The following is a 22,920-nucleotide window of genomic DNA, read 5'->3' on the forward strand; positions in this document are numbered from 1 at the left end:
ATTACAGGCTTGAGCCACTGCGCCCGGCCAGAGTGATGACTTTTAAATATTTTTTTTGATTTTCTTTTTAGTATCTTTATAATTAATGCATTTAACAATACAGTCAACATATTTAAATCAATTGCATTCAGTATTACATTTTCTCTTTTGATTCTCATCTTGCCTCCAGTTTGGCCAAAGAAAGTCTTTTTAGGTTGATTCCTTTGTCCTTTGGGCACAATCTCATTAGTCTTTGACAGCTACCTTGCCTTCTAAGTGATACGGTTAGGCTTTGTGTCCCCACCCAAATCTCATCTTGATTGTAATCCCCATAATCCCCACGTGTAAAGGGAGAGACCAGATAGAGGTAACAATCATGGTGGCAGTTTCTCCCATGCTGTACTCATGATAGTGAGTTCTCACAAGATCTGATAGTTTTATAAGGGCTCTTCCCCTTCACTTGGCATTGTCCTTCTTGCCACTTTGTGAAGAAGGTGCCTTGCTTCCCCTTCGCCTTCCACCATGATTTTAAGTTTCCTGAGGCCTCCCCATCCACACTGAACTGTGAGTCAATTAAACCTCTTTCCTTCGTAAATAACCCAGTCTCTGGCAGTTCCTTATAGCAGTGTGAAAACAGACGAATACACGAGGGCAAGAAAACATCCCAGGCTCATCTTAAATCACCTAACCCTAAAACTGGAATCAGGTGTCCCTCCAAAGTTCCCTAGTCATTGTTAGTGTGGAATGGTATTTAGGGATTATAGTCTATATGCTAAGTATGCTCAGTTTTGAGGGGTTGTAGAATAGTTTATATTATTATCCCTAACTCCTAACTCCCTTCTTATTTATTATTGTATGATTTCTAGGGCCTCCTAGCAGGCAGAACACAATTCTCCATCCCAGTTCCATTTTTGGCCACGTGATGTGCTTTGACCAATGGGCATATCTCATGTTAAGTAGAAGCTTGCAGAGCTGTTAAGCTCTGTCCTTTGCTTTTCCCTAGGCCACGAGGACTGTCTGTTCCAAATAGGGCCAATTCCTTCAGCTTGAGTCCTAGAACAGGAAGATCGTAGAGAAGAGACTCAGCAGCTGACCTGGAGCCACCAAAATGGAATACAAGCCAAATATATAATGGATATGGTGGCAAACTACTGAGGTTTCTGAGGTTATCTATTACTTCTTCAAAGCTGATTGATACAGGCTGTGATGTCTTCTGGGCCTTTTTAGTGGACAGATAGGAAAAGTAGCTTTGAAAAGAGGAAAGCATCATGAGTTCAAACTCAATTCAAATAGAACATTTCCAAATGAGATAGAACATTATAGGACCTGTACTTAATTTTTAAAAACTTTATACACATATCTCTTTTTTCCTACACTAAAAATCTTAATTTCTATTTACATTAGTATAATTACTGATTTGTATTTCCTATAATATAATGTAGTGTCAAAATAACAAAATCATTATTTTAAAGTACTAAAGTTTAAAACATATTTGCAGCTATTTTTGTCCTTAACATATATTCTACTGTTTGGTGGAATATTATGTTTTTAGGTTCCGATTGAAATAATTATTTCCTCTGTGTGGTTATATCACTGATTTGATATACAGTAGGTTTATTTCTTTATTTCTTTTTTTTTTTTCTTTTAGAGACAGCATCTTGCTCTTTCACCCACACTACAGTGCAGTAGCGCAATCACAGCTCACTACAGCTTCAATCTCCCAGGACCAAGCAAACCTCCCACCTCAGCCTCCTGAATGGCTGAGACTACAGGCATGCCGCCAGGCCCAGCTAATTTTTATTTATTTTTCTTTTTTGTAGAGGCATGGCCTTCCTATGTGGCCTAGGTTGGTCTTGAACTCCTAGTCTTAAGCAATCTTCCTGCTTGGGCCTCCCAAAGTATGGGGATTACAGGCGTAAGCCACCATGCCCAGCTCAGTATGTTCATTTATTTCCATTTGTTTTCCGTTTTTAAGGACGGCTGTTTTAGTGAATTTTATTTTTTGAAATAAAACATTTAAAATTTCAAAATGAAATCTATGTAATAAGCTGTATATAGTAAGAGAAGTCTGTTCCATTCCTGTTCTACCTATTGTTAATAGCTTCATTAGTTAACAGTTTAACCTGCCAGTGTTTCTGTCATACACAAAATGTAGCATGCTGCATTAGATTGTTCTGCATCTTGCTTTTTTCACTTACTATATTTTGGAGATAACAGTATAGAGAGATCACCATTATTCCTTTATATCGCTGCAGTGCCTATCATTGTGTTATTTATTTAGCCAATCACCTATAAATGGGCATTTGTTTTCAATCAATTTTTTTATAATAGTTGTGAAATAAATAACACAATGCATAAAAAAGAAATAACACCATGCATAAAGCATGTCCTGTTTTTGCAACTACAGCTTTAAAATAGGTTCCCAGTAGTGGGGTTGATGGATCAAAGGGCAGATATAGAATTTTTCTACATAGTGCTGAATATGATGGGTCAAAGGGTAAATATACAATTTTTCTACATATTGCTACTCCCTATCAGTTGTATCATCTCACGGCTCCATCAGCAGTATGTGGAATGCCTATTTCCATACAACTTCAATAACAGTATGTGGATGAGTTTATGTGATTTTGCTAAGGGAAGAAGTGCTATCTTTGGGACAATCTAATTTGCACTTTAAGTTATACTGAGAAAAGCTTCATATTTGAAGAACCATTTAAATTTTTCTTCTGGGAACTCTGGGTTTTTTGTGTGCCATTTATAAAATTTTGATGTTTGCATTTTAACTTTTAGGGGCTCCTTTTATATCAGTGATAATACTCCATCAGAGACGTAACTTACAAATATCCGTTCCCAATTAGTCATTTATCTTTGGATTTGTTTAAGGTGTTTTTTTCCCATGCAGATACTCATTTGATATACAGTCCAGTTTATAGAACAGACCCATGCTTTATTTTATTTTATTTTTGGTGGGGTGAGGTATGGTTTAATTTATTTACCTACTTACATTTAGATCTCTGATCCATTTGAAATTAATCATCATGGAGAATATCAGGTTCTGATCCATTTTTCCCTCAAATGGCTTCCCATTTGAAACAATATTGATTAAGCATTCTCCATGGTTTCAAATGCTACCATTTTACACACACACATACACACACACACACGTGATTTCTAAATAAAGTTGGCATAATTTCTGGAGTTTATATACTCTTCCATTGGTTTGTCTGTCTATTCATGTACCAATCTCACATTATTTTACTTATAGAGCCTTTACAGGACACTGTAATATAGAGCTATAACCACCTCATTTCTGCCCTGTTAGTGTGTTATTGTTTAATGCTCCATTATCTCATTCATTTGATATTTATTCTATGTATTATATGTTTTATGATTAATATGTCGATACAGAAATACATATTATAATTTATAAAAAAATGTCAGGACATACGCTCTTTTAAAAAACGAAGTAGGATATGTGGATATGTAATATAAAAAAGTTTGAAGATCACTGATCTGATGTTTTTCGAACACATCTGTATCTTCAGATAGCTGTCCTGGGTGGCAGTAGCACAGTTGAACTGAGATTCTTATGTGGATCTGATTTTGGCATTTGCCTAATGCCGAATGAGACTCTTGGCCAAGATGATGACTCACCTGGATCCAGGGGTAATTTTTTAAGTGCTAATGAGCAGGTGTCAAGATCCCACAAAATCATTAAAACTGGCAGCTAAAACTGCAGTTACTTTTGCACCAACCTGTATAAATACCTGACAAGAATGCCTAGGAAAATCATCTTTGATTTGGAAATGAAGATCACTTTATCAGGCTCTACAATGGTTGAAGTGTGTCCCTCAGAATCCACACATAGGAAACTGAGTTCCCAGTGGAATGGTGTTGAGAGGTGGTAGGACCTTAAAGAGGTGTTTGGGTCATGAAGACTCTGCCACCCTCACGAAGATATTAGTCTCATTCTCATAGGACTGGGTTAATTCTCACACAGGCAAGTGAGTTCTTGTTCTCATGGGACTAGATTAGTAACTGCAAGAGCAGGTTGTTAAAAAGTGAGGCCATCGGCCAGGTGCAATGGCTCACGCCTGTAATCCCAGCACTTTGGGAGGCCGAGGTGGGTGGATCACAAGGTCAGGAGATCGAGACCATCCTGGCTAACACGGTGAAACCCCGTCTCTACTAAAAATACACAAAAATTAGCCGGGCATGGTGGTGGGCACCTGTAGTCCCAGCTACTCAGGAGGCTGAGGCAGGAGAATGGTGTGAACCCAGGAGGTGGAGCTTGCAGTGAGCCGAGATCGCACCGCCGCACTCCAGCCTGGGTGACAGAGCGAGATTCCATCTCAAAAAAAAAAAAAAAAAGTGAGGCTATCACTTGTGTTTTTTCTCTTTTGCACATACTCGCTTGCTGCTCCTGTGGGTGCTTCCACAGGTGATGCCATTCACTATGCTCTGATGCAGCATGAGGCCCTTGCCAGAGGTGGCTGCCCAGTGTTGAACTTCCCAGGCTTCAGAACCGTGAGCCAAGTAAACCTCTTTTGTTTATAAATTACCCAGTCTCAGGGGTTCTGTTACAGCAACAGAAATAGACTAAAACAGTCTCTATTGTCTCATCTCTCTTAATAAACTTTTGCTCATTATGGGATATAGATTGCTATTATATCAATTGAGTAACAAAGAGATTGGGCCATGAGGGGAAAGTTTGGAGATACCCTGCTCCAGAGTAGAACTTTTACAACTAACATGCTGATATGGTTTGGGTGTGTCCCCACCCAAATCTCATCTTGAATTGTAGTTCCCATAATCCCCACATGTTGTGGGAGAGACCTGGTGGGAGGTAATTGAATCATGGGGGTGGTTACCTCCATGCTTTTCTCATGATAGTGAGTGAGTTCTCATGAGATGCGACGATTTGATAAAGGGCTTTTCCCCCTGTTGCTCAGCACTTCTCCTTCCGGCCATGATGTGAAGAAGGATGTGTTTGCTTCCTGCTTCTGCCATGATTGTAGGTTTCCTGAGGCCTCCCAGCCATGTGGAACTGTGAGTCAATTAAACCTCTTTCCTTTGTAAATGACCCAGTCTGGGGCAGTCCTTTATAGCAGCATGAGAACAGACTAATACATGTGCTTTGTTCTATTCTAGATTAAGCAACTTTTGAGGAGTGTATTGTTTGACTCATCTGAGTTTTTAATCAATGCTTACTAATTCAAGAGGAACTTATGTGCTTTTAGGATATAAGGAGGCATCAGGAAATCTGGAAAATTTCCTAAAATCCTATAAGGCAGACCAGTCTCTATATTTCCTTGTATCTCTAGGGAGGCCACTGTTAAAAAGAGGAGGAGAGAGTTTTAGGAGCAGAAATATTATGCATTCATTTGGGACTATTAATTGTACATATGTCTTGAGGTTTTTATTACTAAAATGTTATATAATTTTATGAAGCTACAAAACAAATAAGCATTAAATTCCAGCTTATGTAATTCTATTTAATCAAGTATTAAATGTGCCACGCAGTACTCTAGGTACTAAGGACCCAAAGATGTGTTGTCTCTGCCCCAACAAGCTCACACTACAGAGAGATATACATGGAAAAATTATAAAAGTACAACTTAGTAAGTGCCATAGGAGAATCAAGAATATACCAAAAACACCAGAGTATAATATACAGTAGACATCAACTTTGAGGAATCGGTGAGTTGGAAAGAATTAGGAGAAGGTGCAAGGAATTTTGGAGTTAGACCTTCAGGGAGAAATTGCTTTTGGCCACATGAGGAACAATAGCAACAACAACACAGACGAATGAAGGTTGGGAAGAAGTACTGTATCGAGATAAAATGGCATAGATGTTCACTTGTTTATACCCCCCCACACACACACACACAAACACACGGCACAAAAGAATCTGACTTGTTCTGGATCCAAAAGCACTAACTATATGGACCGTACAATAATCTCATGTCTCCAATATGCTTAGGTTCAATTTTAGTGTTTTATGACATAGATGGCTGTATGTTTTGGTTATTGGACAAATGGATACTTGAGTTTTTGTTTGTTCCATTGTATCAGTTCTGCTTCTGATCAAAATCCATTCCTATTTGAAAATGCATCTAGTGAATTTTTTTTTTTTTTTGTGACAGAATCTTGCCGTTGCCCAGGCTGGAGTGCAATGGCGCAATCTTGGCTCATTGCAACCTCCACCTCCCACGTTCAAGTGATTCTCACACCTCAGCCTCCCTAGTAGTTGGAACTACAGGTGCACGCCACCACGCCCAGCTAATTTTTCTACTTTTAGTAGAGACAGGGTTTCACCATGTTGGCTGGGCTGGTTTCAAACTCCTGACCTCAGGCCTCCCAAAGTGTTGGGATTACAGGCGTGAGCCACGGTGCCCAGCCCTCTAATGCATTTTTAAAAAACATAAACACCATTCTGTCTTTTCGAATTTAGCACTTGCCCAGAAGTTTCACATGTTCCCTTTTTATTTGTGGTCATTATTGCTTCTTTGGTCTCCTTTAAAAATAGCACCCATTTGCACTTGTCTGCGAATCTTAGCTGGTGCTAGTGTCTCTGTCCTCTCTGGGTTTACACACGTTCTCCTTTGGACTTTTTAACTGGATCTTGGTTGGAATTTTTCCCTTTTCATATTTGGTTACTGGTTTGGAAGTTTATTTCCCTCTGTTTTACTAATCACTTTGTTTCATTATTTTTGGTGGTTCTAGTTAGAAAATAGCTCCCACTGCATTTTGACACAACAATTTTAAAGGCTTCTATAAGATGTTATCTTGAGTCCTGCTTGTAGACTGAACTTTAGGTTGTAGCTTAATTACTAACATAAATAACTTTTTGGAGCAAGGTGCACAACACTATATATAATATGATTTGATTTTCTGGAAGGTATACAGCAGTAAGCATAATAAATTGTGATATTTATTTCTAAAGAAATTATAAGAGTATGCTTATATATACTGGAACTATTTATTTTCTAATTTCTTGAAACCGTATGCAGGAAACTTAAGGATGGGCTATCTGAGAGGCATAGGAGTTAGGAAGCCTGGAAAGGAGACTTATTTCTTGTTTTATAAACTTGCTGCTCTGTTTGAATTTACCCTAAGCATATCTTATTCTTAGTTAGACATATAAGAAAATGTGTTTAACAATTAATTCATTTTTATCTTTGGTTTTGTCCATAGTATGTATTTAGCAAGTTTCACAATGTGAAGAAAGCGAAGAGTAAAAACAGCGGGTGACTGCATTGACAAAATGAAAGCAACCAAATTGGATAAACCTAGCATAAAGAAGACAGACCAGGTTATGCATTTTTACTCCTTACAAATATAAAGACAAGCCCATCCTAAATTATCCCAGTAGAAAATTTCAACAACTACAACAAAACAGAAAACCCAATAAAACAAATAAAAATTTGATGCTGATGACATGCGATAAAGAAAAGCAGAGCTCTCCAGTAAAAAACAAAATTCCTGTCTGTTAAGTTTACAAGGATTCTTCCTCAGGACTTTCTGAGCCAAGACAATGGACAGCTAAGAGGGCAGCTCTTGAAATACTTTCACAGGATTTGCTTCTCTGCTCATAAAAATGTAGGAACAATTCAAACTGGAGAGCATTTCCTACCTATTCACTGGCCTAAAGATTCATAGAGTAGGGTTTTGTGTTCCTGTCAGCAGGCATTTACTTGAGCACACAGCCATCCATCCTCTCTCTCTCTTTCCCCCCACACCCCATGCATGCATACACTCATACCCTTTGGAACATAGAAGGCCACTCTTCTGAACATCAAATCCAGTAAAATGACCATTCTAAGGATGACAACTCAGGGAAACTCTGGAAACACTGGAAACAAATACTGAAAATAAACTTACGTGTGGGAAAGAGAATAACATTGAAACAAGGTCTATATAGTAACCAAAAGAGCTACTGTTTCATGTTTATAGGTTGGGAACTGAACAGAAAGTTGAAAATGCAGCATACATGATTTTTTAAAATGTCCTTAAAAACCAAAGAGCCATTTAAAAAAAAAATTCCTGATCAGATTTAATTAACTACATTTCAAATGCAGTCATGCACCACATAATGACATTTTGGCCAACAATGAACCATATCAGTGGTCCCACAGATTATAATGGAGCTGAAAAATTCTTATTATCTAGAGATGCTATAACACCTGTACTGCTGTAACACAAGAACTTTATTGTTTTATAAATTTAGTGTAGCCTAAGTGTACAGTGTTGATAAAGTCTACAGTAGTATACAGTAACGTCCCAGGCCTTCACCTTCACTCATTACTCACTCACTGACTCACTCAGAGCAACTTGCAGTCCTACAAGCTCCATTCATGGTATGTGCCTATACAGGTGTACCATTGATCTTTTATGCTGTTTTTACTGTACCTTTTCCATGTTTAGATATGTTTAGGTATTGCCTACAGTATCCAGTATAGTAACATGCTGTATAGGTTTGTAGCTTAGGAGCAACAGGCTACACCATATAGCCTTGGTGTGCAGCAGGCTCTACCACAGAATGTAAGTACACTCTATGATGTTCACACAATAACAAAATCACCTAACGACACATTTCTCAGAACATATCACATCACTAGGTGACAGCTGTAAAAAGCAATTGTCAGTGGTTAAATGTGTATGTGTAATTATGTGAGTATATTTACCGATAAACTATATAAAATAAGTACTTACATAAGCAATTGCCTGGACTACTCCAATAACTTCTAACTGGTTTCCCCAGTTTGACTCCCCCCACCCCAATCCTTCCATTCACCATACTCCATCCAATGCATTCTCTTTAAAATGCAAATCAAACTGATACTCAATGTCAAAAGGCTTCAATGGCTTCTCCAGTTTACTAAGTGTGCTATACATGTAATTCTTCCTAAATCTCTATGAGGTAAGCACTCTTACTGGGATTATCACCAACACTGATGAGTAAACTGACATATATACAGGTGTTAACCTGTATAAGATCACACAGCTGGTAAGAGCACAGAGTGCAGCATTGGAGTGCATGTTCTTTACCACCATACTATGCAATTTGAAAAACAACTCATAAAAAATATAGCTTTAGGCTGGGTGCGGTGGCTCACGACTGTAATCCCAGTACTTTGGGAGGCTGAGGCAGGAAGATCATCTGAGGTCAGGAGATCAAGACCAGCCTGGCCAACATGGCGAAACCCAGTCTCTACTAAAAATACAAAAGTTAGCTAGGCGTGATGGTGGGCGCCTGTAATCCCAGCTACTCAGGATGCTGAGGCTGGAGAATTGCTTGAATCTGGCAGGTGGAGGTTGTGGTGAGCTGAGATTGTACCTCTGCACTCCAGCCTGGGTGACAGAGCGAGATTCTATCTCAAATAAAACAAACAAACAAACAAAACTAAAAAACCAACCAGCTTTATATCACTATGAGCTATACTTTAAAAGTTATGGTGACTTCACAGAATCTAGAATATTCTTGGCTACAACACTGCAAACACTGTTTTGGCTGCTGTGAGAGACAGAATAATAGCCCCACAAAGATGTCCACATCCTACTCCCCAGAACTATAAATATCTTACTTTACATGGTAAATAGGAATTGAAGTTGTAGATGGATGAAAGTTGCTAACCAGCTGACTTTGAAATGGGTAAATTATCCAGAGTCACTCAGGTGACCCCAAGGTCAGGTGAGACAAGGGTCCTGATGAGTGGAAGGAAGCAGAAGACAGAGAACTAGAGAGATGGCAGCCTGGCATCACACGCTTAGAAGCTGGTGGGACAGAGCTGTGAATGGGGAGCCTCCAGAAGCTGGAAAAGCCATGGAAACAGATTCTGCTCTAGAACCTCCAGAAGGAATGTTCTACGCCGATACCTTGATTTTGTTTTATTTTATTTATGTATTTATGTACTTATTTATTTTTTGAGATGGAGTCTTGCACTGTTGCCCAGGCCGGAGTGCCGTGGCGTGATCTCGGCTCACTGCAAGCTCCGCCTCCTGGGTTCACACCATTCTCCTGCTTCAGCCTCCTGAGTAGATGGGACTACAGGTGCCCGCCACCATGCCCAGCTAATTTTTTGTACTTTTAGTAGAGATGGGGTTTCACCGTGTTAGCCAGGATGGTCTCGATCTCCTGACCTTCTGGTCCGCCTGCCTTGGCCTCCCAAAGTGCTGAGATTACAGGCATGAGCCACCACGCCCGGCCAATACCTTGATTTTAGCCCAGTGAGACCTGTTTCAGACTTCTGACCTCTAGAACTTTAAGACAATACATTTGTATTGTTTTGTTTGTGGTCATATGTTTCACAGCCATAGAAAAGTAATGCGGCTGGATTGCTTTTTCTGAGTTCTAGCCTTGTTAACACTAATACCATCCAAGAAAACAGCCCCTGGTTTTAAGTTTTCTTTTGCTGCTTTTGCCAAAGGAAGCACCTGACCCATGTTCTGATTCCCCTTTTCCATCCTCACTATCATCTTCCTCAAAACATCAGTCTAGCTAGAGGGGTATACTGGAGTATTGACTCAGCGGTGTTATTACTATATTGCGTGGAATGAAAAAATATTATTTTAAGTAATGGCCTTTATAGCTTCCTGATGGTCTGACTTCAATAAAGCTAGCAGCTCTTACCTCTGTATTCTAATACATCTTCTCTACGGAGAAGGCCCACAGGAGGAAACCAATGCAATGGAAACCATGGGTGGTGAACATCCGTAAGCTCCTCTGGGCTCCTCTCATTAAACTGCGCATGTGGGAGGACATATGAGTGTTCTCGGTTGTAGCGAAGTCACTGTGCTCAGGCTGAAGTTTTTGTTTTTGACTTCATTCTTTTTAATATAATTTCTTTCATAGTCTTGAAATGGTTGTTAAATCCACCTACAAGCCCATTTTAACGTTTCTGTTCATCAGATAATTGAGACTATGCCAGCATGGAACCACTTCTCCCCAGCAAATTGATTATGACAGTTGCTTCTTAACAATAGATACAGAGGGCAGAATTTTCCTAGTACCAGTTCCCTGGAGTGCTGCTTTGGGTCAGTTCTGGCAAAAAGGCAGCACCTTGTGCTTTTACAAAAGATTCAGACCTCTCTCTCCTACCACAATCTTTATCAGTTGATGAGAGATTAGACTCAGGCTAAGCGCCTGGATCAGGTCCCAGTCCAGATCTGAGGACCAGCTGCTACTGGCTAGGTAGATCATTCACAATCAGTTCCTTGGCTCTGAGAGACCCCAAAAGGTATGACAACACCCCCACCAAACACGGAATACTCATTCCTATTATTTTTTGAGATATCAGCTTAAATGATGCCTCAGAGAAATCTGACACCCCACCTACTTAACATGAAGTTAGAGCTTCATGATTTATATTGCAATCAGTTCAATCTATACACTTCTTTTACCTACCCTACCTCATCCCCATTCCATCTGCTATGGTTTATGTCCCCCCACATTCATATGTTGAAATCTAATCATCAATGTGATGGTATTAGGAGTTGAAGGCTTTGGACTGTGATCTGGTCATGAGAACAAGTGCCCTTACAAAGAGACGTCAGAGCTGCCTTGCCTCGTCCACCACGGGAGGTCACCCTGAGAAGGCTCCATCTATGAACCGGAAAGTGGGCCCTTGCCTGATACTGAATTTGCTGGTATCTTGAATGTGAACTTCTCAGCCTCCAGAGTTGTGAGAAATAAATGTTGTTTATAAGCTACTCAGTTTATGGTATTTTATTACAGCAGCCTGAATGGACTAAGACACCACAGAATCAACAGGCATATATTTATACCTACTATTAACCAGGAACTTCATTCAGCACTGGACATATAGTGGTGAGCAAACATCAAGAAATTCTTTTCCTAATGGAGTGGGAAAGAAAAATGTAATTAAACTAAACACACACAAATGTCCATGTATCAACAGTGATACTGACATCATCATTTAAATAACAAGAACAGCATCAAAAAAGCAATCCTTCAGACTACTGAGAAAGATATAAAGAATGCTCATAAACAACAGGAAAAAAAGGAAGGAAGGGAGTAAGCATGATATTGTATATGAGAGGAGTGACCAAAAGAGTGGCACAGTTACATCTGGGAAGAATATTAAGAAGATGAATCTGTAACAACAGTATTAGAAATTCACTAAGTCTTTAATAAATAAAATAGTATTGAATTATAACCCAAGTATAAAACAAATATGTATCAGCCCATACTGATAGAAAAACACACGATTAAATAAATGAAGGGAAGAGAGAGACACATCTCCCATGCAGAAGAGCTCCAAATAATTTATGAAGATACTCCGCCTGCAAGGAGATGGAGCATAACTCTCCTTTCTGAAGAAGTGTGGGTTGCATGTAGTGACTTCCTTCCAAAAAATCTAGTATGGAAATGAAGATAAAAGGGTAGGTAATCTGTGGAGAAAGCTGGTATGCACTACATTATGAGTAGGATTACAGGCGATCAAGGTTCACATCAACAGCAGTAAGTCATGTGTACAGTATGTTCCCTGGAGATAATGTGATGAAAATGTCCCTTTACCTAGGTCCCTTACCACTTTCTGATCTTCCACCAAAAACCCTATAACCCCAGACTAGTTATGAGAAACATGTCAGAGAAACACCAATTGGCGGTTGTTGTACCAGATACTTGACCAGTACTTCTTAAACCCATTATAGCAAGAGAAAACAAGGGAAGCCTGAGAAACTGTTACAACCAAGAAGAACCTAAGGAATCATGACAACTAAATGTAATATGGTAACCTGGATGGCATCCTGGAATAGAAAAGGCATTAGGTAAGAATGAAGGAAATTTGAATAAAGTGTACCATACTAATGTAAGATATTAACAATACGGGAAACTGGGTGTGGAGTATATGAGAACTCTCTATACTAGTTTTGGAATTTTTATCTAAATCCAAACTGTTCTAAAATTGTTTTAAACATAAAAAAAACCCACACACAAATAAAACACTCTTGCAATGCCAGATCTTTTGGTGTCTCAGGAACAATATAGAAAAGTCCCCGCAACACTTCCAAATTTATCCCCTGTAGGAATCAAGTTTAGCAGAGCAAATGTGTTATATTTACCTAAAGCTTGAAGAGGTCACTCAGCCCCATTCATTTATGCTTTTGCTTGCCTCTTGGTTGTTTCTCCATTACGATTTCAAACTTGGGGTGTATTGTTTCTATGTTGGTGAGTCAATAGGAATAGCAGAGCAGAAACAATTTTCTGTTTTTAATTAGTGACAATTCTACACTAACAGGCACACTCTTTTCTATTTGAAATTTAGGATTTCAGCAGAATACATAACTTTCTCAGTTGTTTTGTTACAATTTGTCCAACCTACCTCTCTGTTGCCTTTTAGCATGAGTGCATTTTTTTCTTCTGTGTGTTCCGTATAATACCAACTGATATTTCAAAATTGCACAAGGGTTTCATTGTGAAACTTTGGCTTTCTGGTTTGACTTTATATAATATTGGTCAGCACATGTCCCTTCCCTGAGACAATGTGCACCTTCCTCCTCCACAAAGGGACGTGCTCACATCACTTGAGCTGTGCGATGATCATTTGGGCAGCGAGGGCGTGAGAAAATATCATTGTATTGTGGTCCTAGACACTCATTCCGCAGGTTAAGTATTATAAGTATTACTTTACCGGAACAAGAATAGCAATAGTAACTCATTTTACAAAAGAAAGAAAGAGAGACAGACAGACAGACAGAAAGAAAAGAAAGAAAGAAAGAAAGAAAAGAAAAGAAAAAAGGAAGGAAGGGAAAAAAGCAAAACAAAAAAGGTAGGAGAAAAAAGAAAAAGCAAAAGTCAAACTGCATTGCTTAAGGTCTATTGTAATTTCCTCCATTTTCCTAAAAAGTTAACGCGAAGAAAAAAAATAACGGCAACGTTCCCAGGATTTTAAATCTCATGAGCCCAGAATCCGTGACAATCCTGTTTAAAATCATCCAGCGAAATTGGCTTTGGGACGTCTCCCCAGCTACTGGATCATGTGGCTTTTGAATCTTTCTAACAATCGTCCCGTTGGATGTCCCCTGAGGACACAGCAGCTGGCTAGAGTCCCCAGACCAGACTTCTCTAACTGAATGTAGATGTGCAGGTGGAGAGGATAAAAGTAATTCTGGCTCAGCAGCCACGAATTCCCCCCATCTCCGCCCCACAAGTGCTTTGCATATCACCGGCTCAGCCGGGACGCTACAGAGCCCAGACCACGCGGACGCTGCCCCCTCCCCGGGGACTCAAAGTGTGGCCGGCGCCCGCCTCCCATTGATGCCATCTTTCTTGGGATCTTAGCATCTTACCAGTGGGTAGTGAGTTTTGCATTCGAATCACGTCCCTCTGTCTGAAAACTTAACCCAACTTTACAAACAGATGAGAACCTGCTAGTGGGAACCCTTAATTTTCTGTATTTAGAACCGACAAAATCAGACGCAATTTACAAGAAACCCACGACCTCGCGCTCCCTTGCTCCCAGCGTCCGCCCGCGGGCACCCTGGGTTTCCCGCTCGCTGGGGCGCAAGGTCAGACGCCCGCGGCGACCTCGGCCCAGAGTCGCCGAGACTCCTTCCGCGAGCGCCCCGTGGGGGGCTGGAGGGTGGGGGCAGGCTGGTCCAGGCAGGAAGGGTAGAGGAACCCGAGCAACTTACAGCCCAGGGCGACCACCAGGTAGCGCAGCAGCAGCAAGAGGAGGCGGTGGCGGCTCCTCCTCGCCATCTTCCCGGGGTGGCAGCCGGCTGCTCCGAGGAGGTCGAGGGTCCCGGCGGCAGGAGCGCAGGAGGCCGGGAGCCCTTGAACTTCTAGGGCGGGAGAGGAGTAGAGTCGGGAGGGGAGGAAGAGGAGGGACGGCTCTAGATGGGGTGTCAATTTCCCCCTCCCCGGGGCGCCTTCTCAGCTGGCTGCCAAGAGGCGGGTCCTCCAGCCCAGGGATGGGGGTCTGTTCTTTTTTGCGGGGGGTGAGGGTGGGGGCTAGAGGGCGTGAAAACCAGGCGAGGCGTCCGCCGGGTCCTAACAAGGGGGCAGCAGGAGGAGAGCAGCGCCCGGGAAAGCCCCGGCGGGTCGTCCCTCCGCCCCCACGCCTCTGGGATTGATCGGCTTTGTGTCTGGTCCGCGCGGGGCTGCCAGCTGTCCCCAGGGCGAGGAGCCGGGGGCGGGAGGCGTGGGCAGGCTGGGGGTGGGGGGATTGGGTGTCTCGGGGACGGGGATGTATGCGGGTGGGGAAACGCCTCCTGTTTGCCCCAACTCCTTTCTTCCCCTCCTTGGCTCAAAACTTCTTTTTGGCTTTTCAGCCTAGGGGTGGAGATATTTGGAAAATTTCTGCCCATCGGGCGAAGCTGAGGGGGTGGCGCTCTGAGGAGATGGGGTTCGCGGGCTCCGCCTCGGACTGGAGGAAAAAAAAAAAAAACGCAATCAAGCCTTGTGCTGGAAGTCAGGTCTCAGATTTTAGCACAGCCTTGTTCTCTTCTCAGTTTAAGCTTTTTGCTCCTTGGAGATTTGAGGTGCATTCGTTTCGTGTTCTTTGCTTTTTTTTTTCAGTGTCAGAGTTGGAAGTTCATCTAATGGTGTGAAATATTTATCATGTTTCTTTCAAGTTACATAACTGCTGCTTGTGGAGTTTTCCACGTGTTAAAACTCTACAGCTGCCCTTTGTCAGGTTTATTTTTGGTCTACTGTGCTTTTAAAAGGGAAACCCATTATGAATGCTCTGTTGCGTGCTTTAAAATTGTGCCGCGCTTATATTGGACGCACGTACACTAGCAATTTTTACATTTGTTCCTAGGGACCAAAAATGTCTGGTGTATTCAAGAGTATTTGGTAAGTCTGGAAAAAGGCCATTCCCAGGAGAAGAAATTAGTATACATCAGTTTTTTTTTGTTTTGTTTTTGTTTTTTATGTTTTTGTGTTTGTTTTTTTTTTAAGGTTGAATAATGGATGAAGTTCTGTATAGAAGATAGTTGATTTAGTGGTGTATATATAAAGAATTCAGCTAGCTCAGTGGACAAAGGCAACCAGAGTTTAGCTGTGCGAAACTGTGAGGAATGAGGCATCCTTGCTGTTGCCATGGTGACTGTGATGAAAACTTACTACCCAGGGAGGGGGTGGGAGGAGAGGACCCAGGGGGCCCAGAAAGGAAAGTCAAAATGGCAAAATGTTAAAACTCGTACTCCAGTCAAGCGAGGAGAAGGGGCACAGATTTAACAACAGCTTATGCCAGTTTTTCTGGGCAGTAATGAGAAAGATTTGATGCTTAAAAAGAAAAGTTGTTGGCATCTTCTTTTTGCTAATTCTTGCTACAACTGTATGTCTCTTTTACTCCCCCCTAAAAATATACACAAAAATGTCATACTTAAAAAAGTTCTATGCAATCCTATGTGAGTAACTGACTAAGTTATTTATTTGCCGCCCAGCCAAGGCATTTGTCAAATGGCAACAATATGCTGGATGCTGAAGGACATCCATGAACAAGACCGAGGCTTTCTTGCTAACAAGCTCACAGTCTTGAGGGGAGAGAGAGTCTTATCTGGAAAGATGCCTGATACCACATGATAAATGTTACAGGAGGACAGAAAATAATAACAGCTATTTTTATTGCATGCTTTCTCAGTGATGGAGTCTGAATAATGCAGTATCTAATCCCCCAACAATTCCGTAAAAGAAGAAATGTTATTCCCACTCTGCAGATGAGAAAACTGGGCTGAGAGATAGTAAATGGCTTGTCCAAGATCCATAAGGGGATGTTCCTTTTGTTGGGAGTGGGGGCAGGGCTTTCTTTATTAAACCTTGAAAAATGGGTCAAATTCTGAAAGGAAGGACATAAAGGAAAGGCATTCCACATAGAGGAAACAGCAGGATCAAGAGCTGGGAGATAGAAAAATTATGACTTATTTAGAAAAAGCAAAGTTCTACAGTACTAAAGTGTATGTGGGATCGGGATAGTGAGGTAGGTGGTGGTGGTAGAAACTGAAGAGGAGGTTAGAGTATGAAGATCATTCACACTACTGTCTAGACCTCATCCTACAGCCAATGAGTTTTTTTAAAGCAATGAGATAAGAAAAGACTCATATTTTAGAACTGTGGTGTCCAATATGGTAGCCTCCAGATCCAAGTGGCTATATACATTTTTTGTTTTGTTTTTAATTTGAGACAGAGTCTCACTTTGTCACACAGGCTGGAGTGCAATGGCGCAATCTCGGCTCACTGCAACCTCCACCTCCCAGGTTCAAGTGATTCTCCTGCCTCAGTCTCCAGAGTAGCTGGGACTACAGACATGTGCCACCATGCAGGTTAATTTTTGTATTTTTAGTAGAGATGGGGTTTCGCCACGTTGGCCAGGCTAGTTTCGAACTCCTGACCTCAGGTCATCCGTCCGCCTCAGCCTCCCAAAGTGCTGGGATTATCGGTGTGAGCCACCATGCCTGGCTGCCTATATACATTTGAGTTCAATTATATTTAAAATGCAGTTCTCCACTGACACTGATCACATATGAAGTTCTCAATAGTCACATGAGGGTAGGGGCTACCATATTGGACAATGCATTTCCATCACTGCAGGAAGTTCTACAAGAGAGTGCTGCCCTAGAATGATGATTCATATTGAAATGTGCAGGATGGATTAGAGATAAAAGAATCAGGGTGTTAGACAAGTCTAAACTATTACAATATCCTGAGAAAGAGATGAAGTGGCGAAGTAAATGATCACTGTGTGATAAATGAAAAACCAGGTGGAGTCAGATGATATTTCACAAACATGGTCAGCAGGATTATATTATCAGCTAGATGTAGGGGTGAGAAAGGAGAGAAGATGTAGGTATCAGATTTCTAGCGTGGGAGGCTGTATGTGGGGGTTATAAATGGTGTCATTAAAGGAATAAAACATAGAGGGCATACATAATTCCTGCAGCTTTGGGATGAGTTGAGGGAGGGAAATATAGCTGGGGTCACCAATAAACTGTTAGAATGAGTGGTCTAGAGCTCAGGAAACCCTCAGGATTGACTAAAGAAATAAATGTAAACATTAGCAGCATCTTCTAGAACAGTGATCACTGGACTATCTTCTCCCCAGAATCCTTTGGAGCTCCTTCATTATGATTCTTTCCTTAAAATTATGTTAAAATTCTGAGTTTCAGAAGTTTTAATCTCAGCGGCCCAGGAAGCTGTATTACTAACAAGTACTTGGTTGATTCTGATGCAGCGAATCTACGAACTACTGTTTGAGGACCTCTCTGGAAGGCAGGAGCAGTGAAGGGGATCAATCAGACAAAAAAGTTAATGTTTATGGATAAATCTAAGGAAACAACTGCAATAAGAGGTAGGAAGAGAAAGAACCCAGAGAAATAGCATAAGAAAGAGCAGTCAAAAAGTACGAGAGGAACCGTGAGAGAATCAGGAGCTAAAGGTGGAGGCGTTTGTACAGTGAAATGCTAAAAAGAGGATTGAGAATTGTCTCTTGTATTTAGTGTTCATGAGGATATTGCCTACATGGATAATGGAGAAAGCAAGCCTCCAAAAAACATGTAGAAAAAATTTGCAGACTTGTGTTTTATACTTAGTAAAGCAACTAATGCATAAGATATATTCAAATTATTTTAATTTTTAAAAAATTATTATGGGTACATAATTTTTTTGTGGGGTACATGTGATGATTTGATACAAGCATACAGTGTATAATGATGCATGCAGGGTAATTGGAATATCCATCTCCTCAAGCATTTATCATTTCTTTATGTTAGGAATATAACTGCCCAACGGGTTCACCTTGCCTGATGCCCAGATAGAGCTGATTTTTCAAGACAGGGGAATTGTAATGGAGAAAGAGTCATTCACGCAGAGCTGGCTGTGTGGAAGATGGAGTTTTATTATTACTTATATCAGTCTCTCCGTATTCAGGGATTAGAGTGTTTAAGGATAATTTTTGGTGGTGGCGGAAAGACTAGTGAGTCAAGAGTGCTGATTGGTTGGGTTGGAGATGAAATAGTCGAGAGTGCTGATTGGTTGGGTTGGAGATGAAATCATAGGAAGTTAAACTGTCCTCTTGTGCTGAGTCAGTTCTGGGGTGAAGGTCATAAGATCAGATGAGCCAGTTTCTCCATCTAGGTGAGGCCAGCAGATCCATCAAGTGCAGGGTCTGCGAAATATCTCAAGCACTGATTTTAGGAACAGTTTATGGAGGGTGAGAATCTTATAGCCTCCGCCTGCATGACTCTTAAATCAGAATTTGTAATCTTGTGGCTAATTCGTTAGTCCTACAAAGGCAGTCTAGTCCCCAGGCAAGAAGGGGGTTTATTTTGGGAAAAGGTTGTGACCATCTTTGTGTCAAACTATAAACAACTAAGTTCCTCCCTAAGTTAGTTCAGTCTACGCCCAGGAATAAACAAGGACAGCTTGGAGGTTAGAAGATGGAGTTGGTTAGGTCAGGTCTCTTTCACTGTCTCAGTTATAATTTTGCAATGGTGGTTTCAGGAACATTCCAAGAAAAAAACTATTCGTGACCCTTGTTAAAGATGGTAAGGCAGACTTTATTCAAAGGGGGAGGCCATGGAGATAGATACGGGAACCATTGCAGCAGTGGGGGAGAAAAATTGGACTCAATTCCAGGAACAAGGACAAGTGGACTTGTAACTCAGCAGCAGGGTTTGTAGGGGTGGGTGTCAGTGGATGAAAAAGTACTAAGAAGAAACATCAAGGATGAGGGGTTTCTAGCTAAACTGACTTGATAGGGTTCTTGCTGAAGGCAGGCCCGGGTGACTAGATATCGAAGGTCAGATACCAAGGGTGGGGAATTTTCGATAAACTGACTTAGCAGGATTCTTGCTCAAACTGGATTCTACAAAGACAGAGAGGGAAGCCTAAGGTTGGGTCTAGTCAAGAAGAGGACTCAGAGGGCCCTGACTAAAGTTTTGGTCAAAGGAGAGGGTGTTTTTATACATAAAAACAGATAATACTTTGGGAAGCCGAGGTGGGCGGATCACAAGGTCAGGAGATGGAGACCATTGTGGCTAACACGGTGAAACCCCGTCTCTACTAAAAATACAGAAAATTAGCCGGGCGTGGTGGCGGGCACCTGTAGTCCCAGCTACTCAGGAGGCTGAGGCAGGAGAATGGCGTGAACCCCGGAGGCAGAGCTTGTAGTGAGCAGAGATCGCGCCACTGCACTCCAGCCTGGGCGACAGAGCGAGACTCCGTCTCCAAAAAAAAAAAAAAAAACAATAATAATAATAATAAATTTCTAACTTAAAAAACATCAGCAACAGGATGGTGAAAGAAATGGCGGTAGTTAATACTGCTTCATTAAGGAGCGTTTGGGAACTGGTTTGATTGTGGTTCTGCTTGTAGGAATCACTGCACCAGGGAGCATGGGGCAACTTGTTGGGAGAAACGGGGAGGAAATACCGTCAGAGTCCCTCTAAATTCTGTTCTCTTCTCCATGTTCATGCTACCTGCCCCCACCTGTCACAATCACTTTCACTCTGACTCTATAAGCAGTTTTGTCAGGTAAATATAACTGAGGACTTGGTGTTTTGGGACAGCTTACCATTTTGAATTCTTTCCACCCATTCTAATTCTGAATTCAAAGTAACATTGAGGAGGTGTCAAGGCACATTTCCTAAAACAAGCAATGAAGGAAAGGGCTGGGTTTAAATGGAGTGACTTCTCACATCTCAGATTTGGTATTTCTGTGTTGGATGGTTTATTTTTCCCCATTGGTGCGGAGAAGGTGCTGGAAAGTGTGCCCACACTCTGAAATTTAGAGAAAAAATATCTCCTATTTCCAGAACCACACGCATCCCCAAGTGTCTCTCATATAAGTTTAACCTCTTACAGATAGAATGTAAGGTCTTTAACAGGTTCCCGATTACCTAACTTATTTTATCCCTCACCATTATCTCCTCAGATCACTTTTTTGCTTGTTTGTTTCTTTTTGAGACAGGGTCCCACTCTGTCACCCAGGCTGGAGTGCAGTGGCACGATCTCAGCTCACTGCAACCTTCGCCTCCCAGGTTCTCCTGCCTCAGCCTCCCGAGTAGCTGAGATTACAGGTGCCTCCACAGCACCCAGATAATTTTTAGTAGAGACAGGGTTTCACCATGTTGGCCAGGCTGGTTTTGAACTCCTGACCTCGAGTGATCCACCTGCCTCGGCCTCCCAAAGTGCTGAGATTACAGGTGTGAGCAACTGTGCCTGGCCCAGATCACTTTTAGAAATAAGCCTGACTTCAACATTCTGTCCTGATGAGCCCACAAGCACACTCATGCTGTGCCCCTCCCACCCTATTTTCTAGCCAAATAAACCTATTCAGGGAAGCCCACGGTGTCTCCAGCATGCAGCTGAGCTTACTCTCCCAAAGTGACACCTTCCTTCAGGTGCTTTATAACAATACAGTACTCAAAACGTACCTTCAAGAAAAATTAACAACTCATCAGCCTCACCTGGTTTTAATTACTATAAGCAGGAACATTCTCTTTCATGTTGTCTGCTTCTAAATTACTTTACATCACTAGGTTAGTTTTACCTGCCAATTAAAATCAGTGAAAGAAGCACTTATTAGTGCTTCCAGAGTCTTGCTCTGTTGCCCAGGCTGGAGTACAGTGGCACGATCTCGGCTCACTGCAACCTCCGCCTCACAGGTTCAAGTGATTTTCCTGTCTCAGCCTCTGGAGTAGCTGGGATTACAGGCGTGCACTACCACACTTCACTAATTTTTGTATTTTTAGTAGAGATGGGTTTTCACCATGTTGTCCAGGCTGGTCTTGAACCCCCGACCTCAGGTGATTCGCCCACCTAAGCCTCCCAAAGTGCTGGGATTACTGGTGCTTCTTTCTTTTATAAAGCATATTTATTATCAGCTCAGTAGTTGGTGCTTTACTGAATGATAATTAGTAATTTTATAAGAAATTAGGTGATCTGAAAATGATTTTTAATGGAATTTTCTTGGGGGAGAAAATAACATTTAACAAACACTTGCCATGATCAAACACAGAATGGACAGGCATCCATTAGTCTACAAGCATGAAATTATAACAATGAAAACCTTTGGGGAGAATGTAGAGGTACTTTCCCACTTCACTCCCCACCATTTCTGCCTTACTCATTTCACAGTTAAGGAAAATGAGGCCCAACATGGTGAAATGGCTTATTCAGGATCATTCTCCGACATAAGAAAAGAGCCATGCCTGGAATAAACACATTAGGTCTTTCCTATGCAGTCTCCAAACCAGCATAGATCCCTCTACATGGGCAGGAAAAAGATTTGTCTTTGTGCATGTAACGTGACCTAAGATATACCTTATTTCCCCCAAGAGTCCTTGCTTAGGACAGCTATGCTTAATATATGTCCTTAATTAAAGAGCAAGTGGGGAGGGTAGGAACTCTCCATTCTGTTGCAGGGAGCTATGCAGTCTAATACAACATCTTGTACCTTGGCTAATATAATGCAGATGAGAGGATGCTGAAAGGAATTGAGATAGATCCAGCAATTCTTTCATTTGATCCCTTCTCTCCAGAGCACTCTTAAAGACAATGATGATAGCCAGGCACGGTAGCTCACGCATGTAATCCCAGCACTTTGGGAGGCTGAGGCAAGCGGATCACTTGAGGTCAGGAGTTCGAGACCAGCTTGGCCAATATGGTGAAACCCCATCTCTACTAAACATACAAAATTAGCTGAGTGTGGTGGCGCATGCCTGTAATCCCAGCTACTCAGGAGGCTGAGACAGGAGACTCACTTGAACCCAGAAAGCAGAGGTTTCAGTGAGCCAAGATTGCGCCACTGCACTACAGTCTGGACAACAGAACGAGACCCAGTCTTAAAAAATAAATTAATTCATTAATTAAAAGATGATCATATTAATTGTTAACATTTATTAAGGCCTATTTGATTGGCATTGTGCAAAGTACTTTATAGGCAACATCAAATAGCTTTGTGAGGAGGT

The 22,920-nt window shown here is 41.5% G+C and overlaps 1 protein-coding gene across 1 annotated transcript in view; it reads right to left on the reverse strand.

Moving 5' to 3' along the window:
• JAM2 (junctional adhesion molecule 2) overlaps positions 1-22,920 on the reverse strand; it is a 215,544-nt gene that overhangs the window by 63,933 nt on the left and 128,691 nt on the right. The window contains exon 2 of the mRNA XM_050784777.1: positions 14,641-14,782. Coding sequence (XP_050640734.1) covers positions 14,641-14,707 — 67 coding nt within the window. The 5' untranslated portion in view covers positions 14,708-14,782. The remainder of the gene's footprint in view (positions 1-14,640; positions 14,783-22,920) is intronic.

Source organism: Macaca thibetana, chromosome 3 (assembly GCF_024542745.1).
Source record: "Macaca thibetana thibetana isolate TM-01 chromosome 3, ASM2454274v1, whole genome shotgun sequence".
Taxonomy (NCBI): Eukaryota; Metazoa; Chordata; class Mammalia; order Primates; family Cercopithecidae; genus Macaca; species Macaca thibetana.